Below are 21,364 nucleotides of genomic sequence, written 5' to 3' on the forward strand. Positions count from 1 at the left end.
CTGGGTCTTTGACTGGGGTGACTAGGTTAATTAAGGGGTGAGTCTTCAGGGCCTGGTGGGCCCCGGGGCTGGCGGCTGGGGGGTTGATGGAGTGCAGAAAGAGGCCACGCCACTCACCCGCTCCGCTTCCTGTGGGGTATCTGTGGCTCTCTTCACGAGCGGACCTCTGGATTCATAAACTCATGCACACGTGTAGCGCATATGTTCTTTGGGACTTGAAGGAAGTGTCTTTGAGTGTGTTGTTTCTCTTGAGCTCACGGTTGTGAAAATGCAGCTGTGCAAATCCACATCTAACCGAAAAAACAACAGGCCGTGTTGATCCAAAACAAGGCATCGCGTTGAGCGTGTCTGATTGGTGAAGAGTCTGGTTGTGAAATGAGTCTGTATGTCAGGTATAGAAGATCTGTAAGCTATTATTATGGAAGAGTCGGGCTCAGGGTGGGTCATAGGGAGGCGGTGAAGTTTGGCAGGTGTCACAGAACAGAACTGAACGTGACCTTTTATGTGTTCTTTCAGAAGATGAAGAGGAGGATGAAGAGGTCACAGAACCGAAAGCCGGCCCAGAAAATGACCTGCAGGAGGAGGAAGAAAGCAAGGATACAAAGGAAGGTAAGAGTGGGTGTGAGTGTGTTTGCTTTGCTAAATCTTACAAAACATCTCTTTGAAAATATCCAGGGATGTCCTTGATGGCAGAAATTATGCTTACATAAGCCAAATGGTTTTTGTTGTTGTTGTTGTTGCTTTTATATTTACATTTTATGTAATATATAAAAATAATATAATCAAAATTTTCTTGTAGACCTACGGTTTAAGATTTTGTACTTACCTTTAAAATAGAATTTTCATTTATATTAATAAAACCACTACAAGTATTATTTTTTATTTTATTTTATATACTATTTTATTTGATCTAATCTTATTCTGGTTTTATTTTATTCTAATTCTAATCTTATTTTATTTTATCTTATTTTATTTTCTTATTTTATCTTGTTGTATTTAATCTTATTTTAATTTATCTTGTTTTGTATTATTTTATTTTATTTTATTTTATTTTAACTTTATCTTATCTTATCTTATTTTATTATTTTATTTTATTTTTGCTTATTTTATTTGATTCTCTTATATTTTATCTTATTTAATTTAGTCTTATCTTATTTCATCTTATTTTATTTTATCTTAATTTGTCATCTTATTTTATTTTATCTTATTTTTCCTTATCTTATTTTATTTTCTTATTTTATCTTATTGTGTTTTATCTTATTTATTTTATCTTATTTTGTATTTTATTTTATATTTTATTTTATTTTATTTTATTTTATTTTATTTTATTTTATTCTGTTTTATCTTATTTTATTTTGGTATTTTGTTTAGTCTTATTTTATCTTATTTTATTTTCTAATTTTATCTTAATGTATTTTATCTTATTTTGTATTATTTTATTTGATCTTATTTTATTTATAATTTTATCTTATTGTATTTTATTATTTAATTAAATTTAATTTAATTTGATCTTATTTTATTTTCTTAATTTATCATATTGTATTTTATTATTTCATTTAATTTTCTTTTTCTTCTCTTATCTTATTATATATATATATATATTTTTTCTTATTTTGTTTTATATTATTTAATTACATTTTATGCATTAGAAATGTATTAATATACCAATGTATTTTATGCCCCTAATGCTACAAAATGCCTTAAATTATATTCATTATTATATTAAATTATATTTTATTATAATAAGTTTTGTTATATTATATTATATTAAGTTATGTTATATTATATTATATTATATTGTATTATATTATATTAAGTTATATTATATTATATTATATTATACACTGTTTAATGCTCCAGTGCTACAACATGCCTCAGCTTGAGCTATATATTATATTACTATAATGTAAGTCTACTATGGTATAACCCAATTATGCAAACGTGTGTGAAGTCACGCCAAAGGTTTAGCTCTGTTAAAAACCATGTTCCCTACTCCAGCAGCTTCCACCTGGCTCAAATTTAGCACATTTGACTTCTGTATGCTGGATGTTACACGGAACAACATCTGCTTAATTCAGATTCAACGAGAGAGACGTCTCTTTACAGTAAAGCCTGACGTTGAGGCTCATGTTCTGCACACATGTTCCATAAGTGCCAATAGAAACCATAACAGATCTGCAGATAAATTACCCACACTGACTAAAATGGCATTCAGTGAGGTTGTTCCACAAGGGCAATTCCTTCTGTGTTGGCATAGCTGGGATTTTATAGTTGCCTTCTTTTGATGTTTCAAAGGGAAATGCATCTTGTTAGTGGTTAATAAGCCATGGGTGGAGTGACATGACATTGAGGGGTTTATTAACATGACGTAGCACCTCTAATAATTTGCTGTGTGATTTACAGCCTGCAGAGTTATGCAAGTCATGCGACGTAAACCCTTCCTCCAGTGAAGTAATGTGTGTATCTTACAATTACACTATAGTCAGTGATTCAGACGTTTCCACTACTGTACAAGTCACTTTTTTCCTACCTGCGCTGCTGTAGTAGTTTATGTTTGGGCCTCCGACATGTCAAAATTCCCAAAGTCACCAAACACGATCATCGGAGCGTTGAGCGGCCACTCGCGTGTGACCCCTGCAGCCGTATCAGATGGCATTCTCGCCGGCCGGGGGCTGGGCTTATCGGGCCGCGGCATTCTGGGTCAGGCCTGATCGAACTTTAATGTCACTAGACCCCAGCAAGTGGACTTCAAAGCGAGCGGAGAGTGCATTCTTTGTGCAAGTGTACAGGGTAAATAACTAGAGAGAGGCCGGACAGAGGCAGACTGTGAAAGCACACGAGGGCTTTGACTCCACGCTGACTTTGATCACGCTTTTGTCTTCCTTATGAGTCATCAAAAAAGGCACGCAAATCAAGTGGGCTCAGATCAAAGAGACGGGCCCCTAATAGTCTGGGAGAAAATGGAGAAACGCAATAACATCAAAAACGGAGGAGAAGAACTGGGCGTGTTGTCATTATGGAAAGACGAACTAAGAGCCGTGTGTGTTCGCTAATGTATTTGCTTATTCATTTATTGTTTGTTTGTCATTTTTACTCCTTTCTAATTGGCTTAACTACCTTCGAAGCTTGTTGGGAGTCGGGAAAAAGAATGCGGGCGAGTTTGTTTAGGTTCAGTTTGTACAGTTACTGCTCGTCGTTATGGTATACGGCCATGATTTTGTCTGTGGTTAAGTCCGTTTGTTAGTGTTATTGTATGTAAGTGGTAGGTATAAACACATAGCCCATCTTTGCGGTCGTGACATGTGCCTTTGTGTGTTTGTGTATTAAAATGTATGGCCCGTTCTGTGTTTATTTACTTGGCAGCTGTGTTTACATCTTCATTTTGTTGTGTTTTGTCTCGCGTGTGTATCAGGCCACCCGCGGGAGCTGACGGAGGAAGAGAAACAGCAGGTTTTGCACTCGGAGGAGTTCCTCATCTTCTTCGACCGCAGTATTCGTGTGATGGAAAGAGCTTTAGCTGAGGACTCCAACATCTTCTTTGACTACAGCGGACGAGACCTGGAGGATAAAGAGGGGTGAGAATGTGATACGTTACAGATGCGGCTCTATATGGAAATATGATTTCTGAGTTACATATTTAAAAGGATAGTTACCCAAAAATGAAAATTCTGTCATTAATTACTCACCCTCATGTCGTTCCATATCTGTAAGATCTTCGCTCATCTTTGGAACTGGCGCCTTCTAGGCCCATAAAGGAAGTAAGGACACTAATGTCACATGGACTATTTTAACGATTTCTTTACTACCTTTCTGGGCCTTAAACTTGTCAGTTGTGTTACTGTTTATGCAGGGTCAGAAATGTCTTTGATTTCATCAAAAATATCTTAATTTGTTTTCCAAAGATGAATTAAGGTCTTACGGTTTGGAACGTCATGTGGGTGAGTAATTAATGACAGAATATCATTTTTGATTAAACTAACCCTTTAAGAATTTCTTTTAACAGTCATACATTATAATTGGTTCTTTACTAATGGTTGTATTATTGCAATGCAAACTTGATAGCTGTGAAATGAAATTTATGTGAGAAAGTAGACCACAGTGACTAGTTAATCTACATGAAATGGAACCCAAAGCACAAAATGTAGTTACACGGTATAAACTGCTTAAATCATCTGGATTTCATTTGCATATTATGCTCATTTAATATTTACCAATATCGTTTTCAAGCAATGGATGTATAGGTTGCTCCAGTTTTTTATGCTCTGTTGAAATTATCACATTTTTAAAATAAATTTATAGTGTATTTTCAGTAAAAAAACAAAAAAAAACAAAAAAAAAAACAAAATTGCAGAATGCAGATGTAATGTAACCACAATAGGAAGGGTTGGTGTTAGTCTGTAGTATTTATTATTAGGCTGATATGAAAACAGTAGAAGACTATAGTATGCCCTCAATGAGCTAAATGTGTGTGTGTGTGTGTCCATTGTTCTTCAGAGAAATTTTTGCAGAATGATGACATCCATTAGCAACCTCTAATTTTGCTCTTCTGGATAAAAAATATTGCATTAAAAGTATTTTTATGCACTCTTTTATCATCTATCGTTCTATCTATCTATCTACAGTTGAGGTCAGAATCTGCAAAATGTTAATTATTTTACCAGAATAAGAGAGATCATACAAAATGCATGTTATTTTTTATTTAGTACAGACCAGAATAAGATATTTCACATAAAAGATGTTTACATACATTCCACAAGAGAAAATAATAGTTGACTTTATTAAAAATGACCCTGTTCAAAAGTTTACAAACACTTGATTCTTAATACTGTGTTGTTACTTGAATGATCCACAGCTGTTTTTTTGTTTAGTAATAGCTGTTCATGAGTCCCTTGTTTGTCCTGAACAGTTAAACTGCCTGCTGTTCTTCAGAAAAATCCTTCAGGTCCCACAAATTCTTTGGTTTTTCAGCATTTTTGTGTATTGAACCCTTTCCAACAATGACTGCACTATATTTTCACACTGAGGACAAGTGAGGTACTCCTATGCAACTATTACACAAGGTTCAAACGCTCAATGATGTTCCAGAATGAAACACAATCCAGTTAAACCCAGTGGTGAAAACTTTTTGAATTTGAAGATCAGAGTAAATTGAACTTACTTTGTCTTCTGGGGAACATGTAAGTATCTTCTGTAGCTTCTGAAGGACAGTACTAAATAGGGGGAAAAAAAGAAGATATTTAGGCAAAATAAGAAAAATGTACACATCTTCATTCTGTTCAAAAGTTTTCACCCCCAGCTTGTGTTTACTTTTGAAGCATCAGTGAGCACTTCAACCTTCTGTAATAGTTGCATATGAGTCCCTCAGTTGTCCTCAGTGTGAAAAGATGGATCTCAAAATCATACAGTCTTTGTTGGAAAAGGTTCAAATACACAAAAATGCTGAAAAACCAAAGAATTTATGGGAACTGAAGGTTTTTTCTGAAGAACAGCAGGCAGTTTAACTGTTCATGACAAACAAGGAACTCATGAACAACCATCACTAAACAAAAAAACACAGCTGTGGATCATTCAGGTAACAACACAGTATTAAGAATCAAGCGTATCTAAACTTTTGAACGGGGTCATTTTTATAAAGTCAGCTATTATTTTCTCTTGTGGACTGTATGTAAACATCTTTTACGTGAAATATCTAATTCAGGTCTGTACTAAATAAAAAATAACATGCATTTTGTATGATCCCTCTTATTTTGGTAACATAATTACCATTTTGCAGATTCTGCAAGGTGTATGTAAACTTTTGACTTCATCTGTATCTATGATTTGCTTTCATTTTCTATCGTGTATAGTAAAGTGTGAGCCGACGTTAACAACACTATCTCCCTCTCAGAGATCTGCAGGGTGGCTCCAGTCTCTCTCTCAATCGTCTCTTCTATGATGAGCACTGGTCAAAGCATCGGGTCATCACCTGTCTGGACTGGTCCCCTCAGGTAGACTGACCTCCCTCTCTGACCTCCTGTATATGTCAGCACCTGTTCATTTAAAAGGGAGAATCCTCCCATTCTTTGTCTCTGAGTCAGCTTTATCAACCTCTTCTCTGTTGTCTCTCTCTCTCATCTTTCTCCTGCCTTTACTCTCTTCTCTTCATATTTCCAGTACCCTGAGCTCTTGGTGGCCTCCTACAACAACAACGAAGACGCTCCTCATGAGCCAGACGGTGTGGCTTTGGTGTGGAATATGAAATTCAAGAAGACCACACCAGAGTACATCTACCACTGCCAGGTGAAAACCCTTAACACAACACAACGTTACACACTTACCCTCTAAAAGTCACACTGAATGTTAAGGGAGTGAAAATCGTGCAGGAAAATGTTTTCATTTTTAGGTGAACTATCCCTTTAGGACATTTTACACAAATTTGGGTTTGGGTTAAAAATACATTTATCATTGGGTTTATTGTTACACACTGCATGCTATATTGCTACATGCATCTCGCTAGTAGCCTATTCTAAAAATACCAGTAGTATTCCAAGCACTTCACAATAAATTTATAATAAAACGACCTAATTGGAAAGCCATGATAAAGGAAGTGGTAGCTTCAATAAAAGGGAGATCTAATGGAGCGTACCACTTCAGATGACGAAATGCATTTAAGTGAGCCCAAGGTGATTTAATTAAAGGTGCATGCTGGCCTTGGAGTACCGCAGCGGAACAGAACACCTTATTACGGTGTGTGTCCGCTTGGGTCAGGCCAAAAAAATCCTGAGGTTTGTGTGTAAAATGTATCTGGTGTCGGTTTTGACGCTAATTATAAAAGACTCTGGTTTGAGAGTCTTTTCAGGGAGACGACCAAGTAAGCAAGTCTGGGAGGCGACAGCCTGGTGCGAGGGAGAGATATTAGAGAGACATTTCTGTAATAAAAAGATGTGGCTTACCACTTCCTAATCCTACCAGCCGCATATGTTTGCCCACCCACATGGTCTGCTCGTGCATGTGCTGCTTTTCCAATGCCCAGCACCTCTCACATGCACACAGACGGATACACGTACACATGCTCGTTTACACACAGAGTTACAAGCAAAGCATACTCAGACATGCCATATTGCACATGCTTAAAAACAACAGACTTTTTTGTGTTTACAGGACTTTTAAACTGCTATTTTATTATAATTATTATTTTTGTTCTAATTAAATTTATAATTGAAAACTGTCTTACAGACTGTGAAAGTTTATGGTCATTGGCTTCTAAAAGTTCTGTTTCAGTTCTGAGAGGGGTCTGTATGACAGGATGACATTTTCATGGTTTCATTAAAAGTAACTACGGGTGTAAAGATACATGTATTCGACATTTTTCTGACTTAAATTTTCTTAGTTAAGAACATGGATTGGAGCTCTTAATTTTGAACTCTCAAAGTACGTTAGATAAAATAATTTAAAATATACAAAATTATTATTTTGTATCATATTGTATCGTGGACTTCATATCAAGATATAATCGTATCATGAGATTTTTATGTCGTTACATTCCTAATTAAAAGAACATTTCTCTTGATAGATAATTTTAGATTTTGGCTTTTTGTTTTAATCTTAATTTTTTAAAAATGGTCAGTTAAAAGACATGCATAACCTTAATATTTTTGGTATAAACCACAATACCATGATGATTTACTTTAGAAAGAACATTTTTCTTGATAGATATATTTTTTTTTACATTTATCTTTATTTTACAATTGGGGTAAAATTTGCCCTTAAATAAATAATGAAAACTTTTTTTTTTTAAATGGTCAGTTAAACAGCGTGATGAACCTTCAGGAAGTATTGATTATTTAAAGATTTTTAACATCTTTGGAAGCAGTCTCTTATCCTTACCAAAGCTGTATTTATTTAAACAAAAATACAATAAAAACAGTAATATTGTGAAATATTATTGTAGTTCAAAAAAACTGTTTTCTGGTTTAATATATTTTAAAAAGTGTAGATTATTCCTGTTATCCAAAGCAGAAATTGTGGTGCCAGTACCCCAGTCTTCAGTATCGTATGATCCTTCAGAAATCAATTGAATATGCTGATTTGGTAATTTTTTTTTTTTTTTTTTTTTTTTTTTTTTTACTATTATCAGTGTTGAAAACTGTTGTGCTGCTTAATATTTTTGGCATAAACCATAATACCATGATGCTTTTCTTCAAAAGAACATTTTTCTTTTGAAGGACATATTAGTTTGTTTATTTTCTGCTTGTTTAAAATGAGGTTTACATGCTTGTTAACAGAATGTGGGAAATATCTAAAGGCTGCTGCTAAATAAGGAATAAATGTATAGTTTGGGACCAAAAGTTGTTAATTTTTTTTTTTTAATGATTTAATGATTTGGGTGACAGTGTTAAATGGTCAGCACTACAATTTGTGTAAATATTGAGAAAATAATAATCGGTATGTATTTGTCTTCCCGGGATGCTGTAGAAAGGGTCCAAATTCTGTTATTTCTTGGGAGTCACAATGTACTGTAGCTGTACATGTTTTGTAGCAGGAAGAAAGTCATGTGGTGATCCGATAATGGTAACAGACATTTAATGTAACGTCCTAGATCAATTTAGGTCAATTTAAGTGCCTTGTATTTGTGATTGTGTTGGCACACAGGAACATACATGACCTGCCTCACTCCGTCCTTTTCTTCTCTAGAGCTCAGTACTAACAAAAAAGATGGGATCTATAGAAAGTACATATAAAAATAAAACGCAAGATGAATAACACACAATGGCATTTCACAGCTTTCCTTCAGAGTGGCCTGAGGTTCAACCATCCTTTTTTCATTATGAGGAGAGAAATGGAGAGAGAAGCACAGGATCTCCAAACATTTGGCCATTGGCTGAGGATGAAAGAGGTTGGGCCAATTTGCAGAGATATTGTTTTTCGCTCTGGGCTCTGTTCTAAACGCCGGTGCTCCCCGCTCACTAGACGGGGAATCTGATGGCTCTTAATGTGCGAGCATGTTCTGCCGCTTAACCTCCCCAAACCACACTGATCTTATTCCCTCTGAGGTACACGCATGCAAGAGCCATATACTCATCCCCCACACGTTCCTCTCCTCTCTTCTTCTCCCCTCCTATTCTCCCTTTGCGGCTTCCCTCACTTTTGGCAGGCCGTGCGGCGGAGTTCAGCAGTTTTGCAGTCGTTTTTCCAGATTTACCCACAGCCGCCACTTTCATGTGCTGGATACTTCAGAAACCCTCCCTCCAGCGCCGCTGTCTCCCACTTTTCCTTCAGTTTCTCTTTTTGCTGTTCCATCTTTACTTCTTTTTGCCACATCTCTCTCTCTCTCCTTATGCTTCTTCTCACAGTCTAGTGAGCCGACTCGCTGTCTACTTAGACAGCTTCCTAGCTGTCATGGAATCACATCAGCAAACATACTACATATACAGCACCTCCACACACAGCATAAATAGCACTTATTATGTTTCAGTTTCAATCATGGGAAACTTAACTTGTTTCAATTTCAATAGTTTTCCATTAGCATGCTGATAAGCTTACAGAGCGATTCTATAATAAGCCAGTAAGATTTTAATGTTTTTTAAAGAAGTCTCTTCTGCTCACCAAGCCTACATTTTTTGATCCAAAGTACAGCAAAAGCAGTAATATTATGAAATATTTTAAAATAACTGCTTTCTATTTAAATATATTTTAAAATGTAATTTATTCCTGTGATCAAAGCTAAATTTCCAGCATCATTACTCCAGTCTTCAGTGTCACATGATCCTTCAGAAATCATTTTACTATGCTGATTTTCTGTTCAAGATACATTTCTTATTATTATTATCAATATTTAAAACTGTTGAATACTTTTTTTTCAGGATTCTTTGATGAATGGAAAGATCCAAAGATCTGCATTTATCTGAAATAAAAAAGCTTTTGTAATGTTATACACTATACTGTTTAAAAGTTTGGAGTCAGTATAATTTTTTTATTTTATTTTATTTTGGAAAGAAATTATAGAAATTAATACTTTTATTTTGCAGTGATGCTTTAAATTGATCAAAAGCGATCATAAAGACATTTATAATGTCTATTTATAATTTCTATTTCAGACAGATGTTGTTCTTCTGAACTTTCTATTCATCAAATAAACCTGAAAAAAATCTACTCTGCTGTTTTCAACATAATAATAAATGTTTTTTGTGCAGCAAATAAGTAAGTAATGATGCTAAAAATTCAGCTTTGAAATCACAGGAATAAATTATATTTTAAAATATGTTCAAATAGAAAACAGTTATTTTAAATAGTGAAAATATTTCAAGATTTTACTGTTTTACTGTCCTTTGGATCAAATAAAAGCAGGCTTGGTGAGCAAAAGAGACCTTAGTGAGAAAACCTTAGTGTGTGTATTTTTTTTATTTATTTATTTATTTATTTTGTAGAATTTTTATTTGCCATTAAAACATTTTTTTCTAATTGAATTTATAATTGAAATTTTCTGTTTCAGTTCTGAGAGTGGTCTGTATGACAGAATGAAATTTTCATGGTTTCATCAAAAGAACATTTTTCTTGATAATTTTTGAATTTGCCTCTTAATTAAACTCTTAATTTTTTTATTTTTTTATTTTATGTATTTTCTTTTCTTTTTTTTTTAATGGTCAGTTAAAAGATAATTACAATAAAAGATGGCTTACAATTACAAATGCTTAACCTTCAGGATGCTTTAAATTGCAATGATAAAGACATTTATAATGTTATAGAATTCACAGGAGTAAATTACGTTTTAAAATATATTCAAATAGAAAACAATTATTTTAAATAGTACAAATATTTCAAAATTTTACTGTTTTTGCTCTACTTTAGATCACATAAATGCAGGCTTGGTGAGCAGAAGACTCAAAACATAAAAATCTTACTGTCCAAAAACGTTTGACTGGTAGGTGTTGTTTTTTTTTTTTTTTTTGGTAGATATTTATTTTTAGATTCTGAATCATGCCTTCTCCACAATTGGCACATGTAGTGCAGACTTCAAATTTGGCTTGAACCGGCTATCTTATCTTATTGTTTCAGTAAGATTTTTTTTTTTTTAAATAACTTTTCTATTTAAATGTATATAAAAAAAATAAATATCCCTGTAATATTGAAGCTGAATTTTCAGCAGCTGTTATTCCACTCTTTAGTGTCACATGATCCTTCAATAATCATTCTAATATTCTGATTTGGTGCTCAAGAAACATTTCTTAAGATTAGCAATGTTGAAAACAGCTGTGCTGCTTAATATATTTGGTATAAATGATAAAACCAGGATGATTTTCTTCAGAAAGCTTAAAAGAACTGCAATTATTTAAATAGAATTTGAATGTAAATGGTTTTACTGTCACTTTTGAGCAATTTAATGCATCCTTGCTTAATAAAAGTTTTAATTTATTTTTCCAAAAAATCATACTAACCCTCAAATTTTGAACAGTTTGAAACGTGACTCCTGGCGTGCACTTTAAATGGTTCCCTGTGAAGACAGCTCACTACAATTTAAAACACAGTTTCTGTCTCTCTTAAGTTTGTCTTTTCTTAATCCTCTCCTTAGTTTCACAGTCTCTCTGGCTTCAGATGGTTACAGAAGGCCACTCCTTTTCAGACGGTTGTGGAATATTTCTGAGGTGGTTTGGGTTTGTTTTGGGCTCTGTGTGGCGTGATCTTGGCTCTCTGCTCTCTGCTGTTCTTTCGGGCCCATCATCACAGCAGGCCCAGCTCGCCAGTAACATCACATGACCTTCTAAAGTGGGCTGCCTGTCGCCACATCAAGGGCACACCCCAAAAATCTGCTCACCGATACTGTCAGCCCTCGTCTGCATCGCCTGCATTTTATTGATATCGTTTATATTTTATCCAGGATGACTCTATGTGAACCCCTGCTGGATGCCTGAGGCTCACTGAATAGAGGTTGGCACAGAGAAAGATGTGTTCGCAGGAGCTTGGAGAAATGCCTGTTCTGTATAATGCTGGTGGATGGAGTTGCATGTGCTCATAAAGCCGAGTGTAGAAAGGCTTCAAAACCACTCACAGCTTTTGAAACAGGAAGAGCAGAGACCTCCGGTCCACTATGGTTTTACTGCCTACTCTTGTATCCACATATATTACCAGATAGTAATGGGTCATGATGGTTGAGTAGTTTATTTGAATCTTTTTTTATCTGGAGTTCTTTAAAAAGGGATAGTTCACCCCCCAAAAAATTCCGTCATTGGTTCTTCTTCCCTCATGTCGTTCCAAACCTGTAAGAACTTTGTTCTCCTCCAAAACACAAATTAAGATATTTTTGATGAAATCTGAGAGCTTTCTGACCAGCAACGCAGCTGACGCATTCAAGGCCCGGAAAGGTAGTAAGGACATTGTTAACATAGTCCACGTGACACTGGTGGTTCAACCGTCATGTTATGAAGCTACGAAGAACAAATTCACTTTATAAGTGCAGTGCAAATCAAATGAAATTGAGTATAAAATGGCATTACTAAGAATACTGTTCATTCATAATGACTGGGACACGGCTATTCTTTACTCTGGTCCTGAGGTAAAGGAGAGAGATCGAACTACTCGCATTCACTGGCTTCTCCTCCATTGTTCTCTAAAACGGAGATATGGTATTACACGGCCTGTGCCAGTAACCGCAGAGTGACAAAATCCGTGGGGTGCCGTTTCGGAAAAAAAAAAGAGGTAGGGAGCGAAGGATGCTGGTGGAAGACAGAGGAGTGCATCTGGAGCTGATAAGCTTTGCTGAGAACCACATGATTGTGGTGCTTCAGGAGGAGGCGGCAGTGAATGTACTGTCTGTTACACAGTCATCTCCTCCCTGACAAATGGCTCCAACTTTTTTTTTCCTCTTTTCCCTTTCGGCCCGCAAAAAGGGGGGCAACAAAGGAGGGAGTGTTCCTCATGCCATCTCTCCTCACGGGGTTAGTCCTGTGGATTATCCCATACTGAACCATTCCCAGTGATATTATCATGTCCCATGCACTTAGTCCCAGTGAAACCCATTAAACTGCAGGAAAGTGTTGTGGGATTGTGTTTTCACTTGCATTTTACTTTTCAATTTGACTTTCATCAGAGCTTCGGGTTGTTAGACATCAAGCTGAGCTTGTAATGAGAAATATTCTCAATTAAGTCAGTGAAATGACTGCGTTGTCGAAATGCTGGAATAGTGAAATTTTAACTCAGGAGGAAATAACGAACAGGAAATGTCCTATTATTGACAGTACACTCATAAAAATACATAGTAAATAACATTGTGCTAACATGACTTTATTGGTAATGATCCTATTGTATTCTTTGAAGTATCTTTGAGTACAATGTTAACTGTGACACATGAAATGATAATCATTCAGTTCTTCTTTCACTTAATAATTATGTGTATTCAGTGTATTACACACTACCAGTCAAAAGATTTTTAATGTTTTTAAAGAAGTCTCTTCTGCCCAGCAAGCCTGCATTTATTTGATTCAAAGTACAGCAAAAACAGTAAAAGTTTTACTATTTAAAATAACTGTTTTCTATTTGAATGTATTTTAAAATGTAATTTATTCCTGTGGTTTCAAAGCTGAATTTTTAGCATCATCACATCCTTCAGAAATCATTCTAATATTCTGATTTACTCCTCAAAAAATGTATTATTGTTATTATTATGTTGAAAAGAGCTGAGTAGACTTTTAGAATTTTACTGTTTTTCCTGTACTTTGGATCAAATAAATGTAGGCTTGGTGAGCAGAAGAGACTTCTTTAAAAATGTTAACTGTTCAAAAACTTTTGACTGGTAGTGTAGACACAAATGTTTGGATGTATCCCAGCTGTATGTTTTTATACTTGGGTCCCAATTGAAACAGGTCGGTATTTGAAAATCACTGAAAATATCACAGCCAACCAGTGTATTGTGACAAAGTGAGCTAATTCCAGTAGCAAAAGTTTGCTTGAATAATGGTGTTTATGGCTTCCATTAAAACTAAGGAGGTGGTTTTAGGGTCCTTGTGTTGAAGATAGACAGATCTTAACCCACGCTCTCCATATGGTGTGAATATACAGCCTTTTCATCCCTTTTCCTCTCAGCGTCTTGTGCCTTTGCCATGTTTAGATTATGACTTTAAAGAGAGTTCAAATACTTGTCATATTTATCTGCGCTTCGTTATGGAGCAAAAGGTCTCTGTGGATTTATGTGGTCACGGTAATGAGGGAAGTATACATCAGATGTTTTATAAACTGAGATTGCCCTATGACATGTTATTCATCATTAAAAGCCCGTTCACATCTTGTCAGCAGTGTCCAAAGCGTTGAACTTTAAAGGGAACCCTGGGTATTAAGACTTGTTTGGCTTAATATAACATAAATAATGTCTCTTACTGAAATACATAGTTGAAAACCCATGAAAGATTAGAAAGAGTTTAATACATATTTTAAACTATGGAGAGCACCATTATTTTTATTACATCAAATGGTTGCACTCTGTGGGAAACTGGCACTACCTGTTGCTATTTTTACCGCAACACAACTCGGAAAATAAAATACTGATACAATGAGCACGTCTGCTGAAAAAGCTACAAGTGGCGATGAATATAAGCATAGGCTTAAACCAAATGCAGTACCATCGATTTTTCCCCAAAAGGAGTCTACATGCTCTGGATATTGAGTGAAATGTGCACTGAGAAACTCCTTCAGTGGCTGTGGCATCATGACAAGCCTCTGCATGTTTACATCCTACCAGGATGGCATCTAGCGTTTCTTGTCTCTGCCGTTTGTAAGCTCTTACATCAGCTGCGCTGTACTAAAAGCCTCAAAGGCATCAGGGCTAAAGTGAGGAGAACAAAGAGCCAAAAGCCGCAATATGTGACATCGTATTTTATTGTTGTGTTGCGGTAAAAATACCAACAGGTAGCACATGTAGTTTAAAGAATGCAACATAATAGTCATAATAGCGCCCCCCCCCAACAGTCCAAAATATGTATAAAATGACGTGGATTTTTTCAATAACGTAAATCTTTGATGGGTTTTCTACATATTTTAGTAAGTGACATAATTTATGTTATATTAAGCCATACAAGTCTTAATATCTGGGATTCACTTTAAGTTCGAGTAAAGCGAAAATTACAGTGTTACTTTAGTGATCAAAGTCATCCAGTGCCTAAAGTTCAAACTGTAGTGATGGGTCATTCTTGAACGATTCTGGAAAGATTTTAAATGAATCTTTAATGTGACTCGGGACGAACGAGTCATCTCTGGAAGTGATTCGTTCAGTCGTGCATGCGCAACATCCTATTAGGTTCTGTACTCAAATTAGTTCACCATTAGTTTCAAGTCTTCAGGTTTTTGGAGTCGTTGACATGAACGAACGACTCAAACCCAAAGACTCGAGAGTTCAACTAATCAATTCTATTTCCGGCTCAGACTCCATAGGTTAAGCTTATGGGGCTGTCATGTGATGAACGAACAACTCAAACCTGAAAACTTGTCAGATAAGAGGTGAGGTGAGCTAATCATAGACTAAAGACCCAGGTAAACAATGAATTAATCTTTTCTGTTTCTTATAGCATTACAGTTTTGTCTTGTTTGTAGTGTGATCAATGTTTGTGTAAGCAGTAGATGTGTTAGGTAGGTAACACGTAACACTGTAATTATATTTTGCTAAAATGAACAAAATAAACGAAATGACTCGAAAAAAGATTTGTTCATTTTGCTGAACAAGACTCAGAGGTCCGAGTCGGTAAAATGATCTGAACTTCCCATCACTACTATTTTGTGTTTGACCATTTAGACGTTGTCAAAAGTACTAACCTTGGTCATAATGTGTATGATTTTAGTGATTTTCACATAATTTTGCCAACAAGAAACTGTCAGACATTATGAATGCCTGTTTTCTTTGAACAGGTACACTGACACATTTTAAAGCTTATCCAGTCAAAAGTAAACTCGTAATCTGTTCAGCTGAAGACTTCAGCTTAACTTTAAGAAGAGAAAACCGACAGCTCGAGTCATCAGAGGTTGCTGCAGGACACAGTGATGATACCACAGCAGACGAGTCTGATAAAAACAGAGGCCTGCGGTGTACGGATAGAGGCCAGAGATGGCCGTGATTGGCTGTTGGCTGGACTGCTCTCCTGAGCTGAAGTTTCAGGTTACGATACTTCATTAAGTCTCTGATTAATGGCTTCATAGTGGAGTTATTACCCTCTTGTTGTGGTGACCCCAGCTCATGTTCATTAGCCCAGTAATGAAGCGCTGGTCTGGGGAGCGTGTCCCTGACACATGACTATAGGAGAGAGAGAGAAAGAGACTTGGTTCAGAGGTCGTCTTGTGGCTCTGATTGAAATAGCAGTGTATTTAAGCAGCAATGTTCCCCTGTCTCTGTGTTAGTATTCAGGACTGACTGATCATTAATCACAGAACTGAGATCCTTTTCCAGCAGTACTGGCAATCAGACTAATCAAGACTTGAGTGAAACTTTTCAACCTCTTAAAAGATACTAATCAATTTATTAACTGAAATGTTGGCTTTTGATGTCCAGTGATTGTTTTATTGCAGCCGGGTTAGTGCCTTGCAAGTATCTGCTTTTCGTTTTATTTTCTACAGTAACACGGTAGTTAAGGGTGGGAATCATAAGATATATAAAGATAATACATTTAAAACAATTCTTGGAAAAGGTGACTATACGTTTATTCAGTATTCACTGTGTTTTAAAATGTGGCACAAGTACAAACCAATCATTGGCTTTAACTCTATTACATTATACTGGACAAAGAAAAAGTGTGGTTAAATTTAATTCTGTATATATTCTGTTGTTTTTATAAAATACCACTACTTGATTCACTGAAAAGAACCAAATGATAAGAGTCATTTATTAGTGAATCAGTTGGAATACACTGGTTGCACTCTTCATTTGTTTGGGAATCAGACTGCTCGCAATGTGCTGTATGGCTTTGATTCACCAAAAAGAATAGTCTCAAAAGAGTCATTTGTTTGTGAATTGGTTGGATTCAGAAAATCCTGGTTGCACTGTTTGAGTTTGATTCACTAAAATGAACCAAATGATAAGAGTAATTTATTCATGAATCGGTTGGAATACACTGGCTGCACTGTATGATTTTGATTCATCAAAAAGAACCTGCTCATCAGAATCATTTGTTCATAAATCGTTTTGATTACCCTGGCTGTGCTGTAATACTTTGATTCACTATAAAGAACAGACCCAAAAGAGTCATTCATTTGGGAATCAGACTACTCACTTGTATGGCTTTGATTCACCAAAACAAATTGTCTCAAAAGAGTCATTTGTTTGTGAATTGGTTAATTTGGAATACCCTGGTTGCACTGTATGGTTTTGATTCACCAAAAATAACCTGCTCATCAGAATCATTTGTTCGCGAATCATTTTGATTACCCTGGGTGTGCTTTATGACTTTGATTCACTATGAAAAACCGACTCAAAGAGTCATTCAGTTGAAAATCAGACTACTCACTTTTTGCTGTATGGTTGTGATTCGCCAAGAAGAATTGTCTTAGAAGAGTCATTTGTTTGTGAATTGGTTGGATTTGGAAAAACCCTGGTTCCACTGATTGGTTTTGATTCACTAAAAATAACCAAATGATAAGAATAATTTATTTGTGAATCGGTTGAAATACACTGGTTGCACTGTATGATTTTGATTCACCAAAAAGAACCTGCTCATTAGAATCATTTGTTCACAAATCGTTTTGATTACCATGGGTCTGCTGTATGACTTTGAATCAAAAGAGTCATTCGTTTGGTAATCAGACTGCTCGCTTTGTGTTGTATAGTTTTGATTCGCTAAAAAAGAATTGTCTCAAAAGAGTCATTTATTTGTGAATTGGTTGGATTTGGAAAACCCTGGTTGCATTGTTTGGTTTGGATTCACTAAAAAGAACTGATTCATAAGAGTTATTTGCTTGGGAATCTGACTACTCGTTTCATGCCGCATCGTTTTAATTCAATAAAATGATCCGATTTAAGAATAATTTGTTTAGGAATCAGATTTCTCACTGCATGGTTTTCATTCTGAAAAGGTTCATGAGAGTCATTCAGGAATCAAATTACACTGATCACTGAATGAAGTTTTGCCCTGTAGATTCAGTAGCAGTGTTGCAATAGCTCAAGAGTATTTGTTTTGAATAAACCAATTTCAACAACTAATTAAGAAACACAGCATCTTTCGACTCCTGTATGTAAATGAATGGAATCCTGTCGTAATAAGAACCTATACTTGATATTTATTTAGTATTTCTCTGTCAGGCCGCAGTCAATCACATAATGAGTCACATGTATTTCGAAATTTTCCAAATAATCTCCAGTCCAACCATCAAACGTTTTTGTCTTAATGCGTTTAAACTTTAAACCAGATTGGCCTGCGTGTCCTGAGTGTAAATAAACTCAACTCGCCTTTATTTTTACCCCTCCAACTTAGTTTATTTTGAGTCCTTTTAAAAAACCACCTCGCATATGAGGCTGCTCCCGAGCCCTCTTAGAAGCTGTATTTTTTTTAGAGGGGGGAACGAATGAAAGAAAAGAGAAGCGTGTTTTCTTTTTCTCTGGTTTGTTTTCCAGTCTCTTTAAAATGAACTCTGGGTGCATGACGAGAAGGCCGCAGATGGTGCGGTGTGCGATGGGAGACAGTCGTAGTCTTTGCTTTACAGATGACTGGAGAGCGCTATGAAAACATGCCTTTTACACTTCTGTCCCGCTGCTGTCACACCATGGCGAAAAGGGCAGTTTTGCAAGTAAAACAAAATATCGTTGTCTCCTTGCTGTCAGTAATTGGTCTCCTGAGATAATTGTAAAAGTGCTCAGTAAGGGCGCTGCAGAGAGTTTGGTGTGAAAATATGTAAGCATGAAGGCACGTTTCATGTGACAGGCACTGAAGAGGAACCAAAAACTCAATAAAAGTAAAGACGGAGGGAAAGTTCAAGGCCAAGGCTGTCACAACAAAAGGCCGCACTTTCCGCTCTAGCAAACTCTGTTTATGATGCTGTAATATAAAACTGCTGCTCCCACAATCCCTAACATAGTCTTCATCTCTATTTTTCTTTTGTCTTTTGTCCTAAAGATTTTGTCTTGTCATCTCTTTTCCAGTCTCCAGTGGTGTCGGTGGGTTTCGCTCGGTTTCATCCTAACCTGTTGGTGGGTGGCACATACTCGGGCCAGATTGTTCTCTGGGACAACCGAAGTCACCGAAGAACGCCGGTTCAGAGGACCCCCCTGTCCGCTGCAGCACACACAGTAAGAAAACCTACAGATACAATCATCAACTAGACTATCATGAATGCAGTTAACACCCAAGTGTTTTTAAAGGGTCCTAATTTGTTGAACACAAAAGAAGTTATACTCTTTTGGCCAAGCCACTCTTTTACATACAATGAAAGTGAATAGTGACTATGACTGTCAAGCATTAAATCTTGTGAAGTGTGCTTAATTACTTCAAATCTTAAAGGGAGAGTTCACCCAAAAATGAAAATTATCCCATGATTTACTCATCCTCAAGCCATCCTAGAGTAGGTGTATATTACTTTCTTCTTTTACCAAAATAAGAGGCATCATATGAAATGCATGTTATTTATTATTTAGTACTGACCTGAATAAGATATTTCATATAAAATACATTTACATATAGTCCACAAGAGAAAATATTATTTTTATTTAATTTATAAATTTAATTTATAAAAATAACTTGTTCAAAAGTTTGCATAAACTTGATTCTTAATACTGTGTTGTTACCTGAATGATCCACAGCTGTGTTTTTTTTTTTTGTTTAGTGATAGTTGTTCATGAGTCCCTTGTTGTTCTGAAAAGTCCCCACTTTGCTTTTTCAGCATATTTGTGTATTTGAACCCTTTCCAACAATGACTGTATAATTTTGAGATCCATCTTTTCATACTGAGGACAACTGAGGTACTCATATGCAACTATTACAGAAGGTTTAAACACTCACTGATGCTTCAGAAGGAAACACGATGCATTAGGAGCCGGGGGTGAAAACTTTTGAACAGAATGAAGATGTGTACATATTTATTATTTTGCCAAATGTCATATATTTTTTTCATTTAGTACTGCATTTCAGAAGCTACAGATGATACTTGCATGTTTCCCAGAAGACAAAATAAGTTAAATTTACCCTGAGCTTCAGATTTAAAAATTTGAATTTTCAATCTCTCAATGCATCTTGTTTTCTTTTGAAGCCCCAATGAGTCGTCGTTACAACCTTTCTGAGCCATGCAGTTCAAAGCTCTCAGATTTCATCAAAAATATATTAATTTGAATATGAACGAAAGTCCTAGAGGTTTGGAATGACACTAGGGTGAATAAATGATAACAGAATTTTCATTATGGGTAAACTCTTTAACTGGGCACTCACGCTATTACATGATGGTGGTAGCAATCACCCCTCAGCGTTTTCCTGACCTCATCTTCTCTCTGTGCAAAAGGCCGCCCACTGTCTACCCAGGGCTAGACTCAGTCTGTCAGCACAGTCAGGCTCAATGAGCCCCATCTAACTCCTTGTCATGCAATAAAGACAGTACAGCCTAGTAGTAGAGGGAAGGGACGTCCATAGACCCTTATTGTGCTCAGCTGCCACACACACGGCCCCTGAATGCCATACATGCTGAGGGTTTAAACTCCCGTGCCCTCAATAATGAAAGCCTATGTCCCGACCGCCGTCTCACCACTCCACCGGCCCGTCTGAAAGAGCCCATTGTTGGACAAAAAACAAAAATCAAATTGACGGCAATAACGACATAATGGATTCACACAATTGACTGTATTTGCAGACGGGCAGATGCTCAGGCCAGGTTAGTTCACAAGCTAGGTATTGTGTCTGCGTAGACATTCAGTGCTTATATTATGGGACCATCCCTAGATGTTCGCTGGCCATGTATAACACTTGAATTTCTCATATTTGTTAGAGAATTGTACAGTAGGTGACATACTGTAATTTTTTTTTTTTTCTTAAAGCACCCTGTCTACTGCGTCAATGTGGTCGGCACTCAGAACGCCAACAACCTGATCACTGTGTCCACAGACGGCCGGATGTGCTCCTGGAGCCTGGATATGCTGTCACAGCCTCAGGTCAGTGCTGACACTATAGCAGCATCAGTCACACCTGTATAAAAGTCTACTTGCTCAATCCATGTGTGTCTGTTGTAGGAGAGCATGGAGCTTGTTTATAACAAGTCTAAGCCGGTGGCTGTTACTGGGATGGCCTTCCCCACTGGAGACGTCAATAATTATATAGTTGGCAGTGAGGAGGGAACAGTGTATACAGCGTCCAGACACGGCAGGTGAGTGGCACATACAGTACACGCATACGTCTGACACATTGTTCGTGATAACCGCTACACAATTGTCTTGGTGATA

General features: G+C 36.3%; 1 protein-coding gene across 4 annotated transcripts in view; it reads left to right on the top strand.

The window, feature by feature from the left end:
• Positions 1 to 21,364, top strand: part of LOC127181434 (cytoplasmic dynein 1 intermediate chain 1) — a 79,219-nt gene that overhangs the window by 37,353 nt on the left and 20,502 nt on the right. For 2 of the 4 annotated variants that reach the window (XM_051136186.1, XM_051136188.1), the window contains 7 exons: positions 517 to 609; positions 3,413 to 3,575; positions 5,888 to 5,987; positions 6,154 to 6,279; positions 19,085 to 19,231; positions 20,963 to 21,076; positions 21,155 to 21,288. In XM_051136186.1, the coding sequence (XP_050992143.1) occupies positions 517 to 609; positions 3,413 to 3,575; positions 5,888 to 5,987; positions 6,154 to 6,279; positions 19,085 to 19,231; positions 20,963 to 21,076; positions 21,155 to 21,288 (877 nt within the window). The remainder of the gene's footprint in view (positions 1 to 516; positions 610 to 3,412; positions 3,576 to 5,887; positions 5,988 to 6,153; positions 6,280 to 19,084; positions 19,232 to 20,962; positions 21,077 to 21,154; positions 21,289 to 21,364) is intronic. The other 2 variants (XM_051136187.1, XM_051136190.1) reach the window with 1 other exon arrangement.

This window comes from Labeo rohita, chromosome 19 (genome assembly GCF_022985175.1).
Source record: "Labeo rohita strain BAU-BD-2019 chromosome 19, IGBB_LRoh.1.0, whole genome shotgun sequence".
Lineage (NCBI taxonomy): Eukaryota > Metazoa > Chordata > Actinopteri > Cypriniformes > Cyprinidae > Labeo > Labeo rohita.